The sequence below is a fragment of the Ovis canadensis genome, chromosome 7 (assembly GCF_042477335.2).
Source record: "Ovis canadensis isolate MfBH-ARS-UI-01 breed Bighorn chromosome 7, ARS-UI_OviCan_v2, whole genome shotgun sequence".
NCBI classification, from domain to species: Eukaryota; Metazoa; Chordata; class Mammalia; order Artiodactyla; family Bovidae; genus Ovis; species Ovis canadensis.
In genome coordinates, this window is record NC_091251.1 from 53,941,919 (window position 1) to 53,965,634 (window position 23,716).

A 23,716-nucleotide genomic window follows, 5' to 3' on the forward strand; every position below is an offset into this window, starting at 1 on the left:
TAGCTGTGAAAAGAAGAGAAGCAAAAAGCAAAGGAGAAAAGGAAAGATATACCCATTTGAATGCAGATTCCAAAGACTAGCAAGGAGAGATAAGAAAGCCTTCCTCGGTGATCAATGCAAAGAAATAGAGGAAAACAATAGAATAGGAAAGACTAGAGATCTCTTCAAGAAAATTAGAGATATGAAGGGAACATTTCATGCAAAGATGGGCTCAATAAAGGACAGAAATGGTATGAACCTAACAGAAGCAGAAGATATTAAGAAGAGGTGGCAAGAATACACAGAAGAACTATACAAAAAAGATCTTTACAACCTAGATAATCACAATGGTGTGATCACTCACCTAGAGCCAGACATCCTGGAATGTGAAGTCAAGTGGGCCTTAGGAAGTATCACTACAAACAAAGCTAGTGGAGGTGATGGAATTCCAGTTGAGCTATTTCAAATCCTAAAAGATGATGCTGTGAAAGTGCTGCATTCAATATGTCAGCAAATTTGGAGAAATCAGCAGTGGCCACAAGACTGGAAAAGGTCAGTGTTCATTCCAATCCCAAAGAAAGGCAATGCCAAAGAATGCTCAAACTACCACATAGTTGCACTCATCTCACACGCTAGTAAAGTAATGCTCAAAATTCTCCAAGTCAGGCTTGGAATCAGTAATACGTGAACTGTGAACTTCCAGATGTTCAAGCTGGTTTTAGAAAAGGCAGAGGAACCAGAGATCAAATTGCCAACATCCGCTGGATCATCGAAAAAGCAAGAGAGTTCCAGAAAAACATCTATTTCTGTTTTATTGGCTATGCCAAATCCTTTGACTGTGTGGATCACAATAAACTGTGGAAAATTCTGAAAGAGATGGGAATACCAGACTATCTGACCTGCCTTCTGAGAAACCTGTGTGCAGGTCAGGAAGTGACAGTTAGAACTGGACATGGAACAATAGACTGGTTCCAAATAGGAAAAGGAGTATGTCAAGGCCGTATATTGTCACCCTGCTTATTTAACTTATAGGCAGAGTACATCATGAGAAATGCTGAGCTGGAAGGTGAAGCACAAGCTGTAATCAAGATTGCCAGGAGAAATACCGATAACCTCAGATATGCAGATGACACCACCCTTATGGCAGAAAGTGAAGAGGAACTAAAGAGCCTCTTGATCAAAGTGAGAGAGGAGAGTGAAAAAGTTGACTTAAAGCTCAACATTGAGAAAACTAAGATCATGGCATCTGGTTCCATTATTTCATGGCAAATAGATGGAGAAACAGTGGAAACAGTGGCTGACTTTATTTTTGGGGGCTCCAAAATGACTGCAGATGGTGATTGCAGCCATGAAAGTAAAAGACACTTACTCCTTGGAAGAAAAGTTAGGATTAACCTAGAAAGCATATTAAAAAGCAGAGACATTACTTTGTCAACAAAGGTCCGTCTAATGAAGGCTATGGTTTTTCCTGTGGTCATGTATGGATGTGAGAGTTGGACTGTGAAGAAGGCTGAGCGCCGAAGAATTGATGCTTTTGAACTGTGGTGTTGGAGAAGACTCTTGAGAGTCCCCTGGACTGCAAGGAGATCCAACCAGTCCATCCTAAAGGAGCTCAGTCCTGGGTGTTCATTGAAAGGACTGATGTTGAAGCTGAAACTCCAGTACTTTGGCCACCTGATGTGAAGAGCTGACTCATTTGAAAAGACCCTGATGCTGGGAAAGATTGAGGGCAAGAGGAGAAGGGGACGACAGAGGATGAGATGGTTAGATGACATCACTGACTCGATGGACATGAGTTTGGGTAAATTCTGGAAGTTGGTGATGGACAGGGAGGCCTGGTATGCTGAGGTTCATGGGGTCACAAAGGGTCGGATACGACTGAGTGACTGAACTGAACTGAAATGATAAGGAAGAATTTACTTCTGTCATATTGCTATTTGGTTTCTGTATGCCTGATATCATTTTTGTTCTTTATTTTTAGCTTTTGGTGTTCAAGTTTTTTGGAAAGCCCCATTGGAATTTTTTACATTAAAATTGCATCCAATTTGTAGATTAATTTGATAGAATCAAGATTTTTTACTATATTAAATATTCCCATCCATGACATATTTCTTCATTTATTTAACTTTTGTTTCTTGATATATTGCAGTAGTTTTAAAACTTTACTTAAAGGGCTTGCTTGTCATTTGTTATTATAGTTTTATTCTTCTATTTTTTGTCATTATGAATTTTCCCCTACTATAATCATCACTCAGTATCTGTGGGGGATTGGTTCCAGGAGCGTCTGCAGAAGCCAAAATCCACAGATGCTCAAGTCCCATCGTCTGCCTTTCATATTTGTGGGTTCTGCTTAGACACAGTCAGCCAACCTTGAATTGTAAAGATAGCACATGATTCACAGTTGGTTGAATCCATGGATGAAGAGCTTCCCAGTATAGAGAGCCAACTGTGTACTCATTGAAAAAAACCCATGTAAAAGTAGACCTGCACAGTTCAAACCTGTGTTGTTGGTATCAATTGTGTGTGTGTGTGTGTGTGTGTGTATGGCTATTAATAGTATATAAGATGCATTCGATCTTTACATACTCATCTTATATTTAGCAATCTTGCTAAACTTTCATATTAGTTCAACTAAATTGCCTTTTGATTTTTTAGGATTTTGTACAGAAAAAACCTATCATTTGCAGTTGTTATTGCGTCATTCATTCCTTTTTAATCTTTGTCTTTTATGTACTTTTCTTGTCTTAATCAGATTAAGAATGTTCTCTTTTATTCCTAAGGAATATTTTTAAGAAATCATCACTGGATATTGAATTATAATCACTACTTTTCTGTAATTATTGAGATAATCATATGACTTTTATCTTTAATTTTTTAATATGTTTAATTATATTAAAAGATCTTCTTTGTTGAACTGATTTTGCATTCCGGGAATAAACCCAAGTTAGGCATATTGTGTTACCTTTTTTAATACATTGCTGGATTTGCTAATCTTTTAATGTTATTTCCAAACATGTTTACAACTAATTTTCTTTTTTTATTCTTTCCTTGTCTGCTTTGGTATCAAGGTTATAGTAACTTTATAAAATGAGAAGGGGGAATTTTTTCCTTTTCTTTTTGATTCTCTGGAAGCATTTATATGAGATTGGTGGTTTAGGGTGGTAGTTTAGTCGCTAAGTTGTGTCCAACTCTTGCAACCCCATGGACTGTAGCATGCAAGGTTCCTCTTGTCCATGGGATTTCCATGGCAAGAATAGTGGAGTTGATTGCCATTTCCTTCTCCATAGGATCTTCCCAATTGAACCCTGGTCTCCTGTATTTGCAGGCAGATTCTTTACAGACTAAGCCACCAGGGAAGCCTGTATGAGATTAGAATGACCCAGTTTAGGAAAACTAGTCTAATAAACCATCTGGACCTGCTGTCTTCTTTATAGTAAGATTTTGAACTATTGATTCAACTTCCATATTGGTTATAGAACAAATAAAACTTTCTGTTTGTTCTTGAGTCAGATTTAATAATTTGCATTTTTCTTGGAATCTGTCCATTTTGGCAGCTTGCATGAGGTTGTTTTTAATTCTGTTATTTTCCCTGCTTAATTTTAATCTGTTATTTTCCTCATTGTATTTTTTGTTGTTAATTTCTCCTTTTTTCTTTTTATATTTACCTAGTTTTTGTGCATCTCTCTCAATTCCATCTTGTACTTTCTTTTATTTCATTCTGTATTCTCTCTTTAGCTTAACAAGTTGGATACTAAGCTCATTTATTTTGAGCTTGTCTTCTTTTTCTAATGTATGCATTTAGGGCTATAGATTTTTGCTAAATATAAATTTTGCTGTATCCTACATATATTGAGATACAGTAGATTCATTTTCAATCAGTTTGAAGTATTTTAAATGTTCACAGTGATTTCTTTCTTTACCTATGAATATATAGAAAATACATTTTTGTTATTAATTTCAAACTTAATTTTATTCTAGTCAGAGTATATGTTGTACAGTAGCACCACTTTCTGTGGTGATAGAAACATTCTGTTGGGATGGCCCAAAAGTTTCTTCAGTTTAAAGTAAAAATAAAAGACAAATTTTTCATTTTCACCAAGAACTTTATTGAAGTTTTGTTCCACTGCCTTCTGCCATTTTTCAGGCAGTTTCATAATTCTCTTCCTAAAACATTTTTTGAGCAAAGAACCAATCTAGGTGATTTTTATGGTCTTTCGGGAAATTGAACTTTTTTCCACAAAGAGAATTTTGTAAAGACCAAAATAAATGGACATCCACAGGTGCGATGTCTGATGAATATGGTGGATGAATCAGAACTTCCCAGCCAAGCTGTAACAGTTTTTGCCTGGTCATCAAAGAAATATGTGATCTTACATTGTACTGATGGAAGATTATGTGTTTTCTGTTGACTAATTCCAGATACTTTTCATCAAGTGCTGCTTTCAGCAGGTGTAAATGAGAGCAGCCCTTGTTGGAATTAATCTTTTGGTTTTCTGAAAGGTCGGTATAGTCAAGACTATGGTCTTTCCAGTAGTCATATATGGTTGGGAGCGCTGGACCATAAGGAAGGCAGAGTGCCAAAGCATTGATGCTTTCAAACTGTGGTGCTGGAGAAGACTCTTGTGAGTCCCTTGGACAGCAATGAGATCAAACCAGTCAATCTTAAAGGAAATCAACCCTGAATACTCATTGGAAGGACTGGAGCTGAAGCTCCAGTACTTTGGCCACCTGATGCAAACAGTTGACTCATTGGAAAAGACCTGGTTGCTGGGAAAGATTGAAGGCAGAAGGAGAAGAGGGTGACAGAGGGTGAGATGGTTAGATGGCATCACTGATGCAGTGGACATGAACTTGGGCAAACTCTAGGAGATGGTGGGGGACAGGGAAGCTTGGCATACTGCAGTCCATGGGATCGCAGAGAGTCAGACATGACTTGGCAACTGAACAACAGCAGTAAAGAGCTCGTAATAGAGGACTCCCTTCCAATTCCACCATATACACAACATCACCTTGGATGAAGACTGGTCTTTTCTGTGGTTGGTGGTAGTTCATTTCACTTGCCCCACAATCTCTTCCATTCCACATGATTGTTCAGTATCCACTTTTCATTGCATGTCACAATTTAAAAACAGAACTTTTCATTATGTTTTAGTAGAGAATTACATGAGGCAATATGGTCAAGAAGATTTTTGCTTAACTCATGTGGAACCCAAACATCAAAGTGAGTAACATAACATAACCAAGCTGGTGCAAATGATTTTCATCACTTGATTTGGGTATTTTGAGTGTGTCAGCTATATCCCAAGTGGTATAATTGATTGTTCTCAATTTATATCTTGATTCATTTGTTGTCAAATTGTTGATGCCCATCTGAATAGAAATCTCCAGCACAAAAACATATTTGATCAGTCTCTCTGTATACTGCCTTCTCTGTATACTGCACAAATCTTTTTTTTGCATTTCAGTTTTGTTTTTACCTTTCTTATAAGAATAAAGCAAGATATGCTGAAAAAACTGCTTTTTTCTTCCATCTTCAGTATTAAAATGGCTGCACAAAAATTCATCAATTTTTTATTTTGTTTAAATGCACACTGATATGACTACTATCATAATACAGTCTAACAAAATTGTCTTGAATGAAGTTAAAGACAAGTGCTGCTAGAGCCGTCATACAGAAAAAAACCAAACAGATCTTTTGGCCAGCCCAATGTATCTGTACTATCCAATGTGGTAACTTCTAGCCATATGTGTCTTTTGAGCATTTGAAGTATGGCCAGTGAGAATAAGAACCACACACTTTGTTTTTATTTAATTTTAATTAATTTAACTTAAACAGTCATATGTGATTAGTGGCTGCAATATTGGGCATTTTGGATTCATAGAATAGCTGGTTGTGAACTTTGTTGAAACTTGTTTTTTGTCCTACTACATGATGTGTTTAATTTTTAGAAATATTCCTTGTAAGTTTGAATAGCACTTTTTGTTTACTAATTGTTGATGCAGTGTGCTATGTATGTTGATTAGCTCAGGCTTGTTAAATGTATTGCTTATATCTTCCAAACTCTTAACTGTTTTCTGGACTGCTTGATCTACCAGATACTGATATCTGATAGGTACTTTAAAATTATGAAAGATGTTTTAAGCCGTGACAGTAGATTTGTCAATTTTCTCTTAATATTCCCTTAAGCTTTGTTTATGGATCTTGAGCTAAGTTGTTAGGTGTACACACATGTGGAGTTGTTACATCTTCCTGATGAATTGAGCCTTTTATTTTTATATAGTGAACTTCTTTCTCCTGAGTAATACTTTTTGCCCAAAGGCTATTTTGTCTGATATTAATATAGATCTTCATATGTCTTTTGCTGATTTAGTTTATGGGCTTACTGAATAGGAGTGGCTGGTGTAGGAGGCTGGCTGACATTCACAAAATGAGTCAGTCACTTTGTCCATCTGATTTTTGAGAACCTTCTCTAACAGTAAATGCCCTTTTTTGAGCATTCACATGGGACCAAATATTCTTATACTCCATGCCCATTCCAAAGGTCCAGGCATATATTTCTTCAAAGTACCTTCAAAATGTTGGCAACTCTCTGTGTGAATTGGTGCAGTTCTGTTCCTTTGACATATGCTGCAAGCCTCATAGGTACTCTTTGCTCACGTATCTGTCCACTCTGTTAGAAGATAGTAAAAGGTTTCTTCTTCACTCTTGCCTCCAAATGTCATGAGTGTCTTTCATGGGCAAAATCTAAACCAGAATCCAGCTAAGAAGAAATTGTAAGAATTGTAGTACTATAGTTTCCACGCTTCCAGTGTCTGCCATATAGAGAAGAGCTTAGAATGGTGGAGATAGACCTGAGCATGACACGGATGATGTTCAGCAGAAGGAGTAACCACCCATTTTGAAAATAGCTGACTCAGAGATGATTAAAGGGTGAGACAGTTCCTTAGAAACCACATAGTAAAACTGCATGTGGATTTGTTTGTTTTCTTTCATTGGAATTAACACTTCCCATCTGCCTTTTTCCTTAAAATATGTGAACATATTTTCTCATGATTAGGTATTTTTCTATAACATGCTTTCAGATGGCTCCATATTCTGCAGAGTATAGCTGTGGCATAATTTATTTACAATACCCTAGAGTTAGAGATTTAGATTGTTTCCAATTTTTTGTTAAATAAATAATGCTGTAATGAACCTTTATGTAGATAAATACATATGCACAATCCTGACATTAATTTCCTTAGGATAAATTCCTAGAAATTGAATTGTTTCATTAAAGGGTATGTATAGTTTTTAGTGTTTTTTAATGTTCTTAATTCTGAGTGTATATATTTTTTAACCATTGCAAGTTATAAAGGCAGAATGTTTATCTCTTTTTATTTTTTAGATTCTCCTTTTAATTAGCGTTTCTTCAGTTACTGAGAAGACTGAACTTTTCCCCCTATGTCTATTAACCATTCATTTTTCTTTTTTTTTTTTCATTTTTCTTTTTTGTTGTCATTCAGTCGCTAAGTCGTGTCTGACTCTGCAACCCCATGAACTGCAGCATGCCAGGCTTCCCTGTCCTTCGCTATCTCCTGGAGTTTGCTCAAACTCATGTCCACTGAGTCAGTGAGGCCATCCAACTATCTCATCCTCTGTCACCCCTTTCTCCTTTTGCTTTCAATCTTTCCCATCAGCAGGGTCTTTTCCAATGAGTTCGTTCTTCACATCAGGTGGCCAAAGTATTGAAGCTTCAGCTTCAGCACCAGTCCTTCCAATAAATATTCAGGGTTGATTTCCTTTAGGATTGAAGTCTTTTCATGTACATACATGAATATATGAAATATATGTGTATATATAGTTTATATGTATATATACATAACATGCCCTAATCACGATGGCATTGTTCTTCTAGAGACATTACTGTTTATGGAATGCTTTTGGATTCAGTAAAAATAAACAGCCTGCTAAATAATTTGTTTCATCGAAGCTCTGAAGTTGCAGGAGCTGCATTATTCCTTGTAACCTCATCCTCAAATGTGTTGTTAATAGCAGAACAATTTGAGAATCTGCATAGTAGTGTTTTGTGGTCTGTTATGTGTAATCATCTCATTGTAACTTAAATCTCTACTCTTGCTGAAACAATCTTAAAATTCATTTTATGAGTTAATTTGTGTTTGTTTCTTCAACTCCATTTGTCCCTTTCTGAGTAAATATCCTTTGGCCATGTTTTTGGAAGTCAGTCTCAGGTGCTCATTCAAATGTTTTCTCTGTCACTCTTCAACTTCTACTGTTCAAAAAGATTTAATAGTTTAAGAAGAAGCAATATTTCCTTCTAATTTCAGTTGCCAAGAGACAGTTTCCTAGGTGCTATGTCTTTTCTCTCTAAAAGCTTCAATATACTCAGTCATCTTTCGGGGTTTGATTTTTGCTGGAGAGATGAAGTATAGAGTTTACAATTAAAATTAGAAATACACACCACAGCATTTTCAGTATATTGAAATGATTATTCTCTATAAGTTTTTGAAGTTCCTTTTCAACATATCTTAATTCAGTAGCTGAGTGGCCAGCTTCCATTGATTTAAAACATCACATAGAACAGAAAAGTCCCTAAAACCCCTTTACTGAGTATAAGATTCAATATGTAAAAAGGTGAAATGATATATATTTTTTGGTTCTCTCCTTGTAAGCTGTACATTTGTATTATTCATAGTAAATGCTGATTCCCATCTGATTTGCTTCTGACCTGTTTTCTGCCTTTTAAAGATTTACATAGTGCTCTGAATTGAAACTAAGCTTGGTTTAGCAAAACATATTTGAGAGGGTTAAAATCTGGTGCTAAAGAGACGTGGCATATATTCCAGAGGACTTTTGAATTCTTGCAGAACAAGGATAATATTTATTGCTTAGATAAAGTATAGTTGTGAATAATAAATCAAGCATAAAACCGTTGTTCTTGCTTATACTATATACTCTAATAGCTTTTGGTTATTTTCTATCAAATTCATAAAAATGTTTATTGAGTACCTACTATGTAAGCTTCTGTTAAACAAGTTTTTACGAAACATAAGACAGTCTCTGCTCTCCAGATATTTTCAATCTGTTTTCAATTTTGACCTCTTTTTTCTTTCAGAGAAACAAGTTTTTCTAAACAGTTTTTAAAATATTTTGAGACATAATTCATATGCCATATAATTCACTTGTTTAAAGATGTGTAATTCAGTGGCTTTTTAGTGTATCCAGAGCTATTCCTTCATTACCACAATTTTAGAACATTTCATTAGCCCCCAAAAGAAAATTTGTACCTCTTAGACATCACCCCCTAATCTGCTTCCACTCCTAGGCAACCACTAAACCACTTTCTGTCTCTGTAGACTTGCCTCTTCTGGACATTTCATATAAATAGAATCATAGAGTATGTGGTCCTTTGTGACTGGCTTCCTTCATTTAACATTGTGTTTTCAAGGTTCATCCATGTCTTAGCCTTTTTTATTGGTGAATAATATTTCATTGTAAGGGTATCCACACTTTTTGGATCCATTTATCAGTTGGTAGACATCTGGGTTGTAGCCTATCTGAATAGTTTTATATGTAGCTGTTGATTACCATTAATATATATATCTAGATTGTACAGTAGGTTTCAGCTAGGGAGTCTTTAACTTTAGATGAGATACAAACTAATGATTATATATTTATGACTACACAGATTCATTTCTATTAATAACAAAATATTCCTGTATTTTTAAAAGTTTCCTAACCAAAAAGGAATATTTTATATGGCAGTTGGCTTACATTGTAATGAGACATTTTCCTATAAACTGCCTCATTATTTTAAAGTCACAGCTCAGGTATTTATTTTATTTTACAGTATGCTTACATCACACTTAATATATAATCTCCTTCCTCTTCAGTAAGCCTACTGGTAGCTCTTCAAAGACCTTGGACATCTAAACTACAAGTTCAAAGTTATATATCACATCCACACCTACACGTTAGAGAGGATAATCATGTACAAACATTCACTGATGCCTTTTCTCTTTCTCTCACCCCCAATATCCACTCTGTCCAAGATCCTTTCAGGTCTTAACTTGTCTTATTTTGCATAATCTGGCCCTTCATACCTTCCCAAGCTGCTGCCGATAGCTATACACTCTTTGCTGTTCCTCAAACATGCCAAACACATTCTCCTGAACACTTTTTTCCCCAAATGATACCATACTATAGAATACACACTGTTTTATACCTTGAATTGTTTTATAATATATATTGGCAACTGTTTCAAATGAGTTTCTTTATTCTTTATAACTACCTTATACTTCACAGACAAATGAATCATAGTTTATTAGTCCCATGTTGACAGTGATTAACATTGCTTCTGGTATTTTGAATATGTATGAGTCTGTCTGCAGGATGAATTCTTTGAAATGGCATTGGCTGGGTCAAGGAGAATGTATATTTGTATTTTTGATAATTATGTGTCAAATTGCTGCTTGAAGATGCTATGTCCATTTAAATTCCCACCTGCAGTATCTGAGAATATAGATTCACATCCCAGTTAATGAAAGGAATTATCTCTGAACTTTATAAATCTATTATATAAAAATGTATCAATATATTTTTCACTTTTCATTTGCATGAGAATGAATCGCTTGATGAAAGTGAAAGAGGAGAGTGAAAAAGTTGGCTTAAAGCTCAACATTCAGAAAACTAAGATGATGGCATCTGGTCCCATCACTTTATGGCAAATAGATGGGGAAACAGTGGACACGGTGGCTGACTTTATTTTTCTGGGCTCCAAAATCACTGCAGATGGTGACCGCAGCCATTCAATTACAAGATGCTTACTCCTTGGAAGAAAAGTTATGATCAACCTAGACAGCATATTAAAAAGCAGAGACATCACCTTGCCAACAAAGGCTGTGTCAAGGCTGTGGTTTTTCCAGTGGTCATGTATGAATGTGAGAGTTGGACTGTAAAGAAGGCTGAGCACCGAAGAATTGATGCTTTTGAACTGTGGTGTTGGAGAAGACTCTTGAGAGTCCCTTGGACTGCAAGGAGATTCAGCCAGTCCATCCTAAAAGAGATCAGTCCTGGGTGTTCATTGGAAGGACTGATGGTGAAGCTGAAACTCCAATATTTTGGCCACCTGACGTGAAGAGCTGACTCATTTGAAAAGACCCTGATGCTGGGAAAGATTGAGGGCAGGAGGAGAAGGGGACGACAGAGGATGAGATGGTTAGATGGCATCACCGACTTGATGGACATGGGTATGGGTGGACTCCGGGAGTTGCTGATGGACAGGGAGGCCTGGTGTGCTGCTATTCATGGGGTCGCAAAGAGTTGGACAAGACTGAGCGACTGAACTGAATATCTTTTCATATGTGTGGAATCATTTGATATTGTGGTTTTTGTTATTTGCTTGTTTGTATCCTTTGTCTGCTTTTCCAAGTTCACATTTAAATCTAAGATTTATTTGGAATTGATTTTTATTTATGGTGAGAGCTAGAGTTGAAGGTTCATTTTTCCCCCCTTATATGAATATCCAGTTGAATTAGCATCATTTATTGAGGATCATACTTTCTTCATTTATTGCAGTTGCACATTGTTTTAAGTCAGCTGCTTGTGTCTTTGTGAGTCTGTTTCTGAAGTCTCTGGTCTTCTCTATTTGTTTACTTGTTTATCCTTGTCACAATATCACTCTGCCTTGATTATTGTAAGTTTTAAGTATTTGTTGGTGTCTGTTAGTGTAAATCCCCCAACTTTGTTTGTCTTTAAGGTTGTCTTTGTGTTTTTGGCTCTTAGCCTTTCCATATGAGCCAGTTAATCTTTATAAAAAGGATTTGTACAAGAAAGAAATAAGCTTGTTAATCAACTAGAAAGATTGCTGAGAATTTGATCAGTATTATAACCAATCAAAGAATCCAGGGGAGCATTAACACATTTATTACAGAGACCCTTCTAATCTGAGAACACATATATACTTCTTTCAGTAATGTTTTGTATTTTTCTGTACAAGTCTTAAATATCTTTCATTAGATTTCAGTGGTACATTAGAGTCAGCTCATACTAGATTTTAAGAGCTGACCAGGTGCATCTTTTCCCAGCTCTACACTCAGTGAGTCACTCTGGTAGATTGAATTGGGTCATAGTGGTAGTATTTATAGCACAGAAATTGGCAAATGCTACAAATCAGGACTTTTCCACACCCACCTACCTCTAAGAGCTGATTGTTAAGTATTTACCAGCACATATATTACTAGATGTGTCAGGTTTAATAATGATATGTAAATAGAGTTTGATTGTTTAAAAAATTATAGTATACAGTAAAATTCAAGGTATAATGTACAGTAAAATTTATTCATATATTTTCCTTAGTTAAGTGTTAGTTCAAGTCTTTTTCCTATTTTTAGTTGGGTTATTTCTTCATTATCATTGAGTTTTGAAAGTCCTTTATGAATTCTATGAGTTTTTTTTAATCACATATATGATATGCAAATATTTTCTCCAAGTCCATGGCTTGTCTTTTCATTTTCTAAATAATATCTTTTGAAAAGCAGATATTCTTAATTAATGAAGTCTAGTTTATAATTTTTTCTTTTATGGATGCTACAGTCTGGGTATTTGTATCTCCCCAAAATTCATATGTCAAAAACCTAAAGCCCGATGAAATGGTATTAGAAAGTAGGGCCTTTGAGAGGTGATGAGGAAATGAGGGTGGAGCCTTATGAATGGGTTTAATGCTCTTAGAAAAGAGATCCCACAGAGCTCTGCAGTCTTTCCCATCATGTGAGGATGCAGTGAGAAATATGTAACTTGGTAAAAGGTCCTTGTCTGACCACGCTGCACCCTGATCTCGGGCTTCCAGCCTGCACAGCTATGAGAGAAACTGGTTGTATATGAGCTAGCCAACCTGTGGTGGTCTGCTGCAGCAGTCTAAAGAGACTGAAACTATGGTCATGCTTCGGGAATCGTATCTAAGAGATCACTGCCAAATACAAGGCCATAGGTCTTTTCTTTTGCATTTTCTTCCAAGAATTTAGTAGTTTTGGATTTACCTTAAGGGTAGTGATCCATTTTGAGTTAATATTTTGTGTAGAGTGTAATATATCTAGGTTTACTTTCTACATTTAGATATCCTGTACCATTACCATTTGTTGTGAAGACTGTTCTTTCTCCATTGAATTACCTTAGCATCTTTGTCACAAATCAGTTGAACATCCTAGAGAAATTAAAACATGTACCCATACCAACTTGTACATAAAGTTTATAACAGCATTATTCATTATAGCCAAAAGTGGAAACAACCTAAATGACTATCAACTAATGAATGGATAAACAAAGTATAGTATATTCACACAATGGAATATTATTTGACCATAAAAAATGAAGTACTGACATGTACTGGATAAACCTTGAAAATATTATGCTAAATCAAGAAAAGCCACCAAAAGATCACATCACCTACTGTATAATTCCATTTATATGAAATGTCCAAAATAGGCAAATCTTTGATACACTAATGGTTGCCTAGGGCTGGAGGTAGGTAAGGAAGAATGGGGATGACTGTTAAAGGATGTGGGTATTTTGGGAGGTGACCACAATGTTATAAAACTAATCATGGTGAAAGTTTGCACAATTATTGAAAACCATCAAATCGGTTATTTACTTTAAATGGATAAATTATATGTATGCAAATTATATTCCAGTTAAACTATTACAAAAAGCTAATTGACCAAGAACAAATCAACTGACTATATATTTGTGAGTGCTTTTCTAAATTTCATTTTATAACTTTTTGCTGCAAGTATATAACATATAAGAAATCAACTTTATATCCAGAAACTTTGCTAAATTTATTAACTATATATTCTTTTGGATTCTCTGCATACATAATCATGTCATCTGTAGATAATGATACTAGATTTCTTGTTCTCCCGCCCTTTTATCTTTGGTGAATTATCTCACCTGTTGCACTGGCTGATACTTTCAGTGTAATGCTAATTAGAAGTAGTCATCCATGACAGATCCCTAATTTCAGAGAAATCTTCATTATTTCAAAACTAAGTATAATATTAGCTCTATCTGTAGATACCATTGATCAGATTAGAGAATTTTCCTTCTATTCCTATTTGTTGAGTTTCTTTTCAGTCAGAATAAGTGTTACATTTTTATACCTGTTTTTATGAATCTGTTGAAATTATTTTCCTTTTTACTTAACATAGCCAATTGCTTGCCTTTGAATGTTAAGCTAACCTTGAATTTCTTTAATAAATAAATACCATGTAGTTGTGATGTATTAGATTTTTTATTGTCTCTGGAGTTGAATTGCTATGTATTTTTAGAACTTTTTGAGTTTAATCTTTAAGAGACACTGGCTTATAATTTTCCTTTTAAAAATATTCTTGACACATTTTGGTATTATAGTTTTGCTGTAAACACAAAACAAGTTGAGAATGGTGCCTTATTTTTGTTCTCTGGAAGAGTTTGTGTAAAATGCCTATTATGTTTTTCTCTAAATATTTGGAAAAAATTTACCATGGAAGCTCACCAGCTGAGCCTGGAGTTTTATTTTGTTTTGTTTCTGCATGAATATTTAAAAATATGAATTTAGCGAATTTTCCAGATATAAGATTATTTATAGTTTGTATTTATTCTTGTGTAGTTTTTAAAATAAATGTTATTTATCTATTTCATGAAAATTATAAAATTATTAACAAAAATTATTCATAATATTCTCATATTATTTTTAAATATAATTTAAGATCTGTGTGATATCTTTTTAAATATCTGATAGTGATAATCTGTGGGAATTTTTCTTTTTTCTTTGACTGGTCTATGATTATTGAATTAATCTTGATTTTCTAGTTTATTGATTTCTGATACTATCTATTATTTCTTACCTTTTCTTTGAATTTAGTTTGCCATTCTTTTTCATCTTGAGATGGATATTAGATTATGATTTTTCAAACATTTTTCTACTAAATGCATTCCAGGTATAAATTTCCTCTAAGCAAGATTCTAACATGTCATATTTTCTCTCAGTGCAGTTCAGTCGCTCAGTCGTGTCCGACTCTTTGCGACCCCATGAATCACAGCACGCCAGGCCTCCCTGTCCATCACCAACTCCTGGAGTTCACCCAGACTCACGTCCATCGAGTCAGTGATGCCATCCAGCCATCTCATCCTCTGTCGTCCCCTTCTCTTCCTGCCCCCAATCCCTCCCAGCATCAGACTCTTTTCCAATGAGTCAACTCTTCGCGTCAGGTGGCCAAAGTACTGGAGTTTCAGCTTTAGCATCATTCCTTCCAAAGAAATCCCAGGGTTGATCTCCTTCAGAATGGACTGGTTGTATCTCCTTGCAGTCCAAGGGACTCTCAAAAGAGTCTTCTCCAACACCACAGTTCAAAAGCATCAATTCTTCGGCGCTCAGCCTTCTTCACAGTCCAACTCTCACATCCATACATGACCGCAGGAAAAACCATAGCCTTGACTAGACGGACCTTAGTCAGCAAAAGTAATGTCTCTGCTTTTGAACATACTATCTAGGTTGGTCATAACTTTTCTTCCAAGGAGTAAGCATCTTTTAATTTCATGGCTGCAGGCACCATCTGCAGTGATTTTGGAGCCCCCAAAAATAAAGTCTGACACTGTTTCCACTGTTTCCCCATCTATTTCCCATTAAGTGATGGGACCAGATGCCATGATCTTCGTTTTCTGAATGTTGAGCTTTAAGCCAACTTTTTCACTCTCCTCTTTCGCTTTCATCAAGAGGCTTTTTAGTTCCTCTTCACTTTCTGCCATAAGGGTGGTGTCATCTGCATATCTGAGGTTATTGATATTTCTCCTGGCAATCCTGATTCCAGCTTGTGCTTCTTCCACTCTACTTCTATATAAATAAGATATTACACACTAACATATTTATTTTAATATTCATATGGAAAGGATCAAACTAGCCACAACCAATAATAATTAGAAACTAGGAGGGGTTTGCCCACTATTTATAGTGACTTTTCATAAAGCTGTTTTGATTAAGACAATGTAGGATTGCTGCATCAGTTTGCAGATAGACGAATTGATGAATGGATTAAAACATTCATTAGATCATTTAGTGTACAACATTTTCTAATTTATTATGATTTCTTCTTTTATTCATAGGTTATTTAGAAATTTACTGCTAATTTCCAGACATTTAGGAATTTTCTAAATATCCTCTTGTTACTGATTTCTATTTTCTCTATTGTCAGAAAACATATATTATTTTAATACTTTGAAGCTTGCCGAGATCTGATTTATGAACTGGTACATGGTCTATTTGGTAATTGCCCCATCTGAACTTTAAAAAATGCATGATTCTGCAATTATTAGATGTCAGATTTGGTCAGGTTGGCTAATGATACAGTTCACACCTTCGACTTTTTTGATATAGTGTCTGAACTTTTAGACAATGGAGAAAAATTCCTAGAAGTATATAATGTACCAAGAGTTTCTCAAGAAGAAATAAAAAGCTTTATTACTACTAATATAATTATAGCATCATAAGTATTAATGAAATTGAGATAGCAGTTACAAATTAATCTCACAAAGAAAATGCTAGACCCAGATAGTTTTATAGGTAAGTCCTATCAGAATGTCATAAAACTATTTAATCCTTTATTACTCTTTCTGAAGATAGAAAAGGAAGAATTTGCTAATTCATTTTGTAAAGCCAGTGTAACTTTGTTAACCAATCAAAGACAAAATGAGAAAGGAAAGTCATAGACTCAACTCATTTATGAATCAGTTAAGTTCAGTCACGTCTGACTTTTTGTGACCCCATGGACTGCAGCGTGCCAGGCTTTCCTGTCCATCACCAACTCCTAGAGTTTACTCAAATTCATTTATAAATATAGCTGTATAAATCCTAAACAAATTTAGCAACCTGTATCTAATACTGTGTAATTAATATTCTGCACCCTGAAAATATTAGATTTATACAAAAGTGAGAAGTTATATTACTCACTACATGGCACCCTGCTCCAGTATTCTTGCCTGGAGAATTCCATGGACAGAGGAGCCTGGTGGGCCATAGTCCATGGGATCACAAAGAGTCAGACACAACTAAATGACTTAGGTAGGTAATAGATTAAAGAGGAAAAACCATATGGTCATCTCAATAGCTTCAGAGAAGACACTTGATAAAATTCATATTTCCATTTATGATTTTTAAAAATCAATAGTAAACTAGAAGTAGAAGAGAACTTCCTTAACCTGATAGCATAAAATGTATCTATCAGACCACATCAATTAGAGCAAATGTGACCTCAGATATTGGAGACACTTGCATTAAAATCAGAAGTTGTGCCCACTAAAATCAATCTGGGAATCTAATCCCAAATTGACAATTACTGTGTGAATGCTAGTATGTATGATCTTGAAAAAGTTATTTAAGCCATCTCCTAATTTCCTCATATATCAAAAATACAGATAATAATAAATAACTTGCTGGAGTATTGAAATAAATAAACACAAGAAAGCATCTGTGGTAGATTGCCTCATACAGGAATTTTTACCTGTTTTTCTTGGGCAAGGCCAGTTATATATTTGGCTCTAGTTTCCTAAGTCTGTAATAATACTTCATATACTAATACATATACCAGCCAGGGTTCTAAGTGTATTACATGTGTGTATTAATTCACAACAACTTTATGAGGTAGACACAAAGAGGTTAAACAACTTGACTAAGGTTACTCAGCTAAGAAATGGGGAGGTCTTGATTGGAATCTTGGCCATCTGGTTCCAGAGCCTGTGTTTTTAACCACTACACTATACTGTCTTTCTAAAGAAAGGGGTTGTAGGTTGTATCAGTTGTTTATTGCCTGTTATGTTGCATAATAAGTGGTCATAAAACCTCAGGGCCATAGAAGAATGGCATTTATTGATCACATGTTGAAATTGTTGTTAGGCTAATCTGTTCGTCTTGACTGGGCTTCCTCATGTGGCCGAGGGTTGACTTGCTGGGGGCCCTGGCTGGAACTGGGCAGTATGCCTCTGGTTCAAGTGTCTCTCATCCTGCAGCAGACTAGTCTAAAGATATTCTCATGATGAACAGCAGAGGTGAAAGCAAAATGGAAACACACAAGTGCTCTTTCAAGCCTCCGCTGCGTCATGCTCACATCCTCTGCTGTGTCATAAAACAGATCACTTAGCTAACCCCACAGTCAAAGTGGGAGGACATTGTGAAGCTACATTAAAAAGGCTACGGATCTAAGAATATATCACTTGACACATTGAAGTTGTTTTATAATATACTACAAATGCCAAAGTCTAGGGTTCAGAAATCCTTATATATTAGGGATGATTTCTAAAATGGGGCCTTTGTCAGCAGTAGCATTTTTGACAATTAAATACAAAACTTTGAAAACACACATGCAGGCACACACATACACAGACACACATAAATTTATAGAAAATAGGCAGAAACTTCTTCCAGGAATATTTAGTTCAACTTATAATCCCAAGGTAGTGGTAGTGATGATGATCATAGCTGACCTTTATGAGCTTGCTGTGTGCCCAGCCTTGTTCTCAACACTTCACATGTAGTAACTCCCTTCATCTTTCCAACAACTCTATTAAATAGATACTATTAATAGTACCTGTTCTGTTTTACAGATGAAGAAACTAAGAGATTTAGTCATTTCCCAGAGTCACCCACGTTGTTTATAAGATCTCCACACAAAGTTAACTTTCAAAAGCTTTTTATTTTTTTGATTGAATTATATCTAGACCACTTTGCCATGGATTTGAAGGGCTTCTATAATCTGGCCCTACCCAATTTAATTATCTGTAACTTCCATTGCTACAAAGTATAATTTTAGAATATGTGATTCTGAGTTCCTCTGTGTATTTCTTCCTACACGTGTTCAGCTTTAAAAAGTGCTACAAGAATCCTTAATGAATAATTAAACTTATTTCTAAGGGATGAAGTGTAAACTAAAATTATTTTATTCTTTTGCTCCAAAAGTAGAGGCCTTTGCTTTGATTTTTTTTTCTCACTCAATAAACAGAGATCTCTGCACTGATTTAGAGCTTTCTTAAAAATAAAATTCTATTTAATTTGGCCACTTGATGAGAAAGACGAGCTGTAAGTCTTTCTGAGATACAATGTAAGTGACAGCATATATGTCAATAAAAGGAGTATTTCTAATTCCACTGTAGAAAGTAGAGAGGAACTGAAGAGCCTCTTTTGAGGGCGAAAGAGGAGACTGAAAAAGCTGGCTTGAAATTCAGCCTTTAAAAAACTGAGATCATGGTATTGAGTCTCATCGCTTCATGGCAGATAGAAGGGTGAAAAATGGAAGCAGTGACAGATTTTATTTTCTTGGTCTCCAAAATCACTGTGAACAGTGACTGCAGTCATGAAATTAAAAGATATGCCTTGCAAGGAAAGCTATGACAAACCTCAACAGCATGTTAAAAAGCAGAAACATCACTTTGCCGACAGTGGTCCATATAGTAAAACCTATGGTGTTTCCAGTAGTCATGTACAGATGTGAGGCTGAGCACCATAGTTTGATACTTTCAGTCTGTGCTGGAGAAGACTCTTGAGAGTCCTTTGGACATCAGGGAGATCAAACCAATCTATCCTAAAGAAAATCAGTGTTGAGTATTCATTGGAAGGACTGATGTTGAAGCTGAAGCTCCGATACTTTGGCCATCTGATGCAAAGAACCGACCCACTGGAAAAGACCCTGATGCTGGGAAAGATTGAAGGCCAAAGGAGAAGAGGGCAGTAGAGGATGAGATGGTTAGATAGCATCACCGACTCAGTGGACATAAATTTGAGCAAACTCTGGGAGATAGTGGAGGACAAAGAACCCTGGCGTGCTACAGTCCATGAGGTCTCACAGAGTTGGACACAAGTTAGCGACAGAACAACAAATTCTACCATGCTCCTGTTTCAGATGTTCTGAGAGTCAAGCGGTATATACGCATTTCCTGTGTTCTGAGATGATTTCTGAATAAATTCTTATCTTATTCAACAGGTGGGTTTTCAGAAAAGACATATGAATGGAGCTCTGAGGAGGAGGAGCCAGTGAAAAAGGCAGGACCAGTCCAAGTCCTCATTGTCAAAGATGACCATTCCTTTGAATTAGATGAAACTGCTCTAAATCGGATCCTTCTCTCAGAGGCTGTCAGGGACAAGGAAGTCGTCGCTGTATCTGTTGCTGGAGCATTTAGAAAAGGAAAATCCTTCCTAATGGACTTCATGTTGAGATACATGTATAACCAGGTAGGGAAGAAGTTTAAAAAGTTTTCTGATTTCTGTGCTTCTATCACCTTGTGTTTTTATTTAATAGTAGTGTCCAACGTTTCCATTATTATGTTCCCTAAAGATGAACTAGTTTAAAAATGCTGTCATGTAACCATTCTGACTCTGGTGCTTTAGGGACCAAGCTATATAGGCCACTTTGTCTGAAGCCGCTTTGCTACATTTCCCTTAGAACATAACACATTTTTAAAAATTCTTCTGAAAATAGACAAGTACAGTGATACAGTTATAAACTTTACGTGTTAGTATTTAAAATGTCGAATAACTTTTTTTATTATTTATTATTTTTATTATTATCATAATTTTTATTATAATAATTTTGTGTCCAATATTTACTATGACATTTTTCATACATGCAGCAAAGCTAAAAGAACCTTGCAGTGAATACCTGGATGTGCACTACTTAGATTGTACCAATAACATTAATAACATTAATATTCTTGCTTTACTACTTTTGTTGTATCCAGCTATTCTTCCCTGTTTCAATCCATTGCTCTTATTTTTGATTCATTTCAAAGTAAATTGTTGACTTCAGTATTCTTCTGTATAAATGTTTCAATATACATCATTATTATGTATTTCAGTATTTATTTAGTGTTTTTCTTTTGTTGTAACATTTACATGTAGTTACATCTGAAGTGTATATCTGCTTTTTGGGGGGAAATGTATATACCTGGGTAGCCCCAAATCCTATCAAGTGTATCTTGCTGTTAACCTCACAAAGTTCTGTTATCTTTTCCCATTCAGTTCTCACCTTTAACCCACCCCCAAAGGCAACCAACACAGTGGTAACATTTGAAATAATAGTGTGGCATAGAAAAGAGGCTTTAAGGGGCATGCAACCAACCAAAAGCAGAAGGATAAATAGGAGATTAGAGTGAGGGAACAGAAAGTTAGAAGTTGAGAGCATACCAGTATTTTTGTCTACCCATAGCAATTCAGATGCAAATATGGATGTTGAGGCAGAATAGACATACTACCCAAAGAAACTTTGTGTTATGCATTTGTATAATAATTAACCATTTTGGACTGATATTTTATATAGGTGAGATATTTTTTAACAACTTTGCAATGTTACCTTTAACATCTTCTATCTCTAGCCTCCAAACAAACCAAGAACAGAATGACCAAAATACATTCAGGCTTTTAAAACAAACAAAATTCTTGCCATTTTCTATTTATGTCATACCAACATTAGTACACTGCTTAACACAGGTAGGAAAACTGAATGAACAAAATTAGAATGCTTTCCATTCTTTCAGGTTATGTAGTTCAGGCATAACCATAATTTTAATTGTGAAATAAACATTAGAATGAAATACTTGATAATGCTTCTCATGTTGCTTATGTTAAATAGTATTTGCTCAAATTAAAGTGTAACAGATTTGATTTTGTTGTTCTGCACCTATTGCTCAGTGCTTATCCTCCTGTGATTTGTTCCCTCCTTCCCCAATCTAGAGAAGCATTTGTGTATATTATTATTGTGTATATCTTGACATAATATTCTCTCTCATACCTTTTATTTCTTTGTTTCTGAAATGCCCTCGCTGAGTTTGCTCACCTGGGAAATGCCTAAACATCTTTCAAGTCTTAGCTCTAATATCACTTCTCCTGTGATGTCTTAACTAAGAGTTAGTTGTTTCTTTCTGTATGCTTCCAGTTATGTCTAAAATACACACCCATTTTGGCATGCATGTATCGCATCATAATGCTTTGTTAGCATGTCTGTACCCCCTATTAGGCTGTGAGCTTCCTCTTATCTGGAATGATATCTTTGTATCCGCAGGACGTAACATAACATGTGACATATGATTGATCTTCTATATTAATTGTTTTGAATGTGTAAATAAAGCAATTTTATCAGTATGATAGATGTGTATATGTTGTTTTCCTTTTGTCTAGAGTTGAAGAGGAATGCTAACTGGTACGGGTGAGTAGGAGAACCTGTACTACATATCTAGTTTAATATCATAGACTTTCTTAATTTATAGGAATCAGTTGATTGGGTTGGAGATCACAATGAACCATTGACCGGTTTTTCGTGGAGAGGTGGGTCTGAACGAGAGACCACAGGAATCCAGATATGGAGCGAAATCTTCCTTATCAATAAACCTGATGGTAAAAAGGTATGATGTGAGCTTCTTAAAGAAAATTGAGTTTTCACTTACTAGCAGTTACCACTTTTCAGGATCCTCAAAAATGCTCTTTTAAAAACTAATTTTGATCATTTGACATGAAGTTTAAAAGGGAATTGGGTAGCATCTTATTTCATGTTCCCAGCTTCCTTGCTGTTGATCACAGTAGGCAAAATCATAGGGACAGTAGAACAGCAGATAAATTAGCAATGCTATTTCTGTTTTGTTGGATTGCCAGTGAATATTAATCATTACCATATTCAGCAACAAATTAATATTTCTGTTTCAGTGGCATTCATGGCATGTGTGAAAACTTACCTATTAAATATTCATTGCTGATGGTTTATTTTAGTCCTTATGATATTAACTTTGTGGTAACCCTAATGCCCTGCATGTTCTATAAAATATCAATAATGTACTCTACTTGCCTACAGGTTGCAGTGCTATTGATGGATACTCAGGGAACCTTTGATAGTCAGTCAACTTTGAGAGATTCAGCCACAGTATTTGCCCTTAGCACAATGATCAGCTCAATTCAGGTATGGAATAAAATAAATCCATTTTGATGGATATTTCTTTAAATAAAATTGTGAATATATATATTTCTATCTAAATGTGGTAGTGAGACAAACAACAGAAATGTAAATTATATATATATTATTTGACTCAATTAGCATACCAGTTCTTATTATTTCTACAAAAGTAGAATTGTAGGACTTCCCTGGTGGCTTAGACAATAAAGCGTCTGTCTACAATGCGGGAGACCTGGGTTCGATCCCTAGGTCAGGAAGATCCCCTGGAGAAGGAAATGGCAATCCATTCCAGTACTATTGCTTGGAAAATCCCATGGACAGAGGAGCCTGGTAGGCTACAGTCCATGGGGTCGCAAAGAGTCAGACACGACTGAGCAACTTCACACACACTCACACACAGAATTGTTTTTAATTACTGTAATCTTTTTAAATATAAATTTATTTATTTTAATTGGAGGTTAATTACTTTACAATATTGTATTGGTTTTGCCTTACATCAATATGAATCCACCACAGGTATACACGTGTTCCCCATCCTGAACCCACCTCCCTTCTCCCTCCCCATACCATCCCTCTGGGTCGTCTCAGTGCACCAGCCCCAAGCAGCCAGTATCATGCATCAAACCTGGACTGGCAATTCATTTCATATATGATATTATACATGTTTCAGTGCCATTCTCCCAAATCATCCCACCCTCTCCCTGTCCCACAGAGTCCAAAAGACTGTTCTATACATCTGAGTCTCTTTTGTTGTCTCGCATACTGCGTTATCGTTACC

General features: G+C 35.6%; 1 protein-coding gene across 2 annotated transcripts in view; it reads left to right on the forward strand.

Moving 5' to 3' along the window:
• Window positions 1-23,716, forward strand: part of ATL1 (atlastin GTPase 1) — an 87,968-nt gene that overhangs the window by 19,505 nt on the left and 44,747 nt on the right. For both annotated transcript variants that reach the window (XM_069597887.1, XM_069597889.1), the window contains exons 3-5: window positions 19,984-20,231; window positions 22,262-22,396; window positions 22,840-22,944. In XM_069597887.1, coding sequence (XP_069453988.1) covers window positions 19,984-20,231; window positions 22,262-22,396; window positions 22,840-22,944 — 488 coding nt within the window. The remainder of the gene's footprint in view (window positions 1-19,983; window positions 20,232-22,261; window positions 22,397-22,839; window positions 22,945-23,716) is intronic.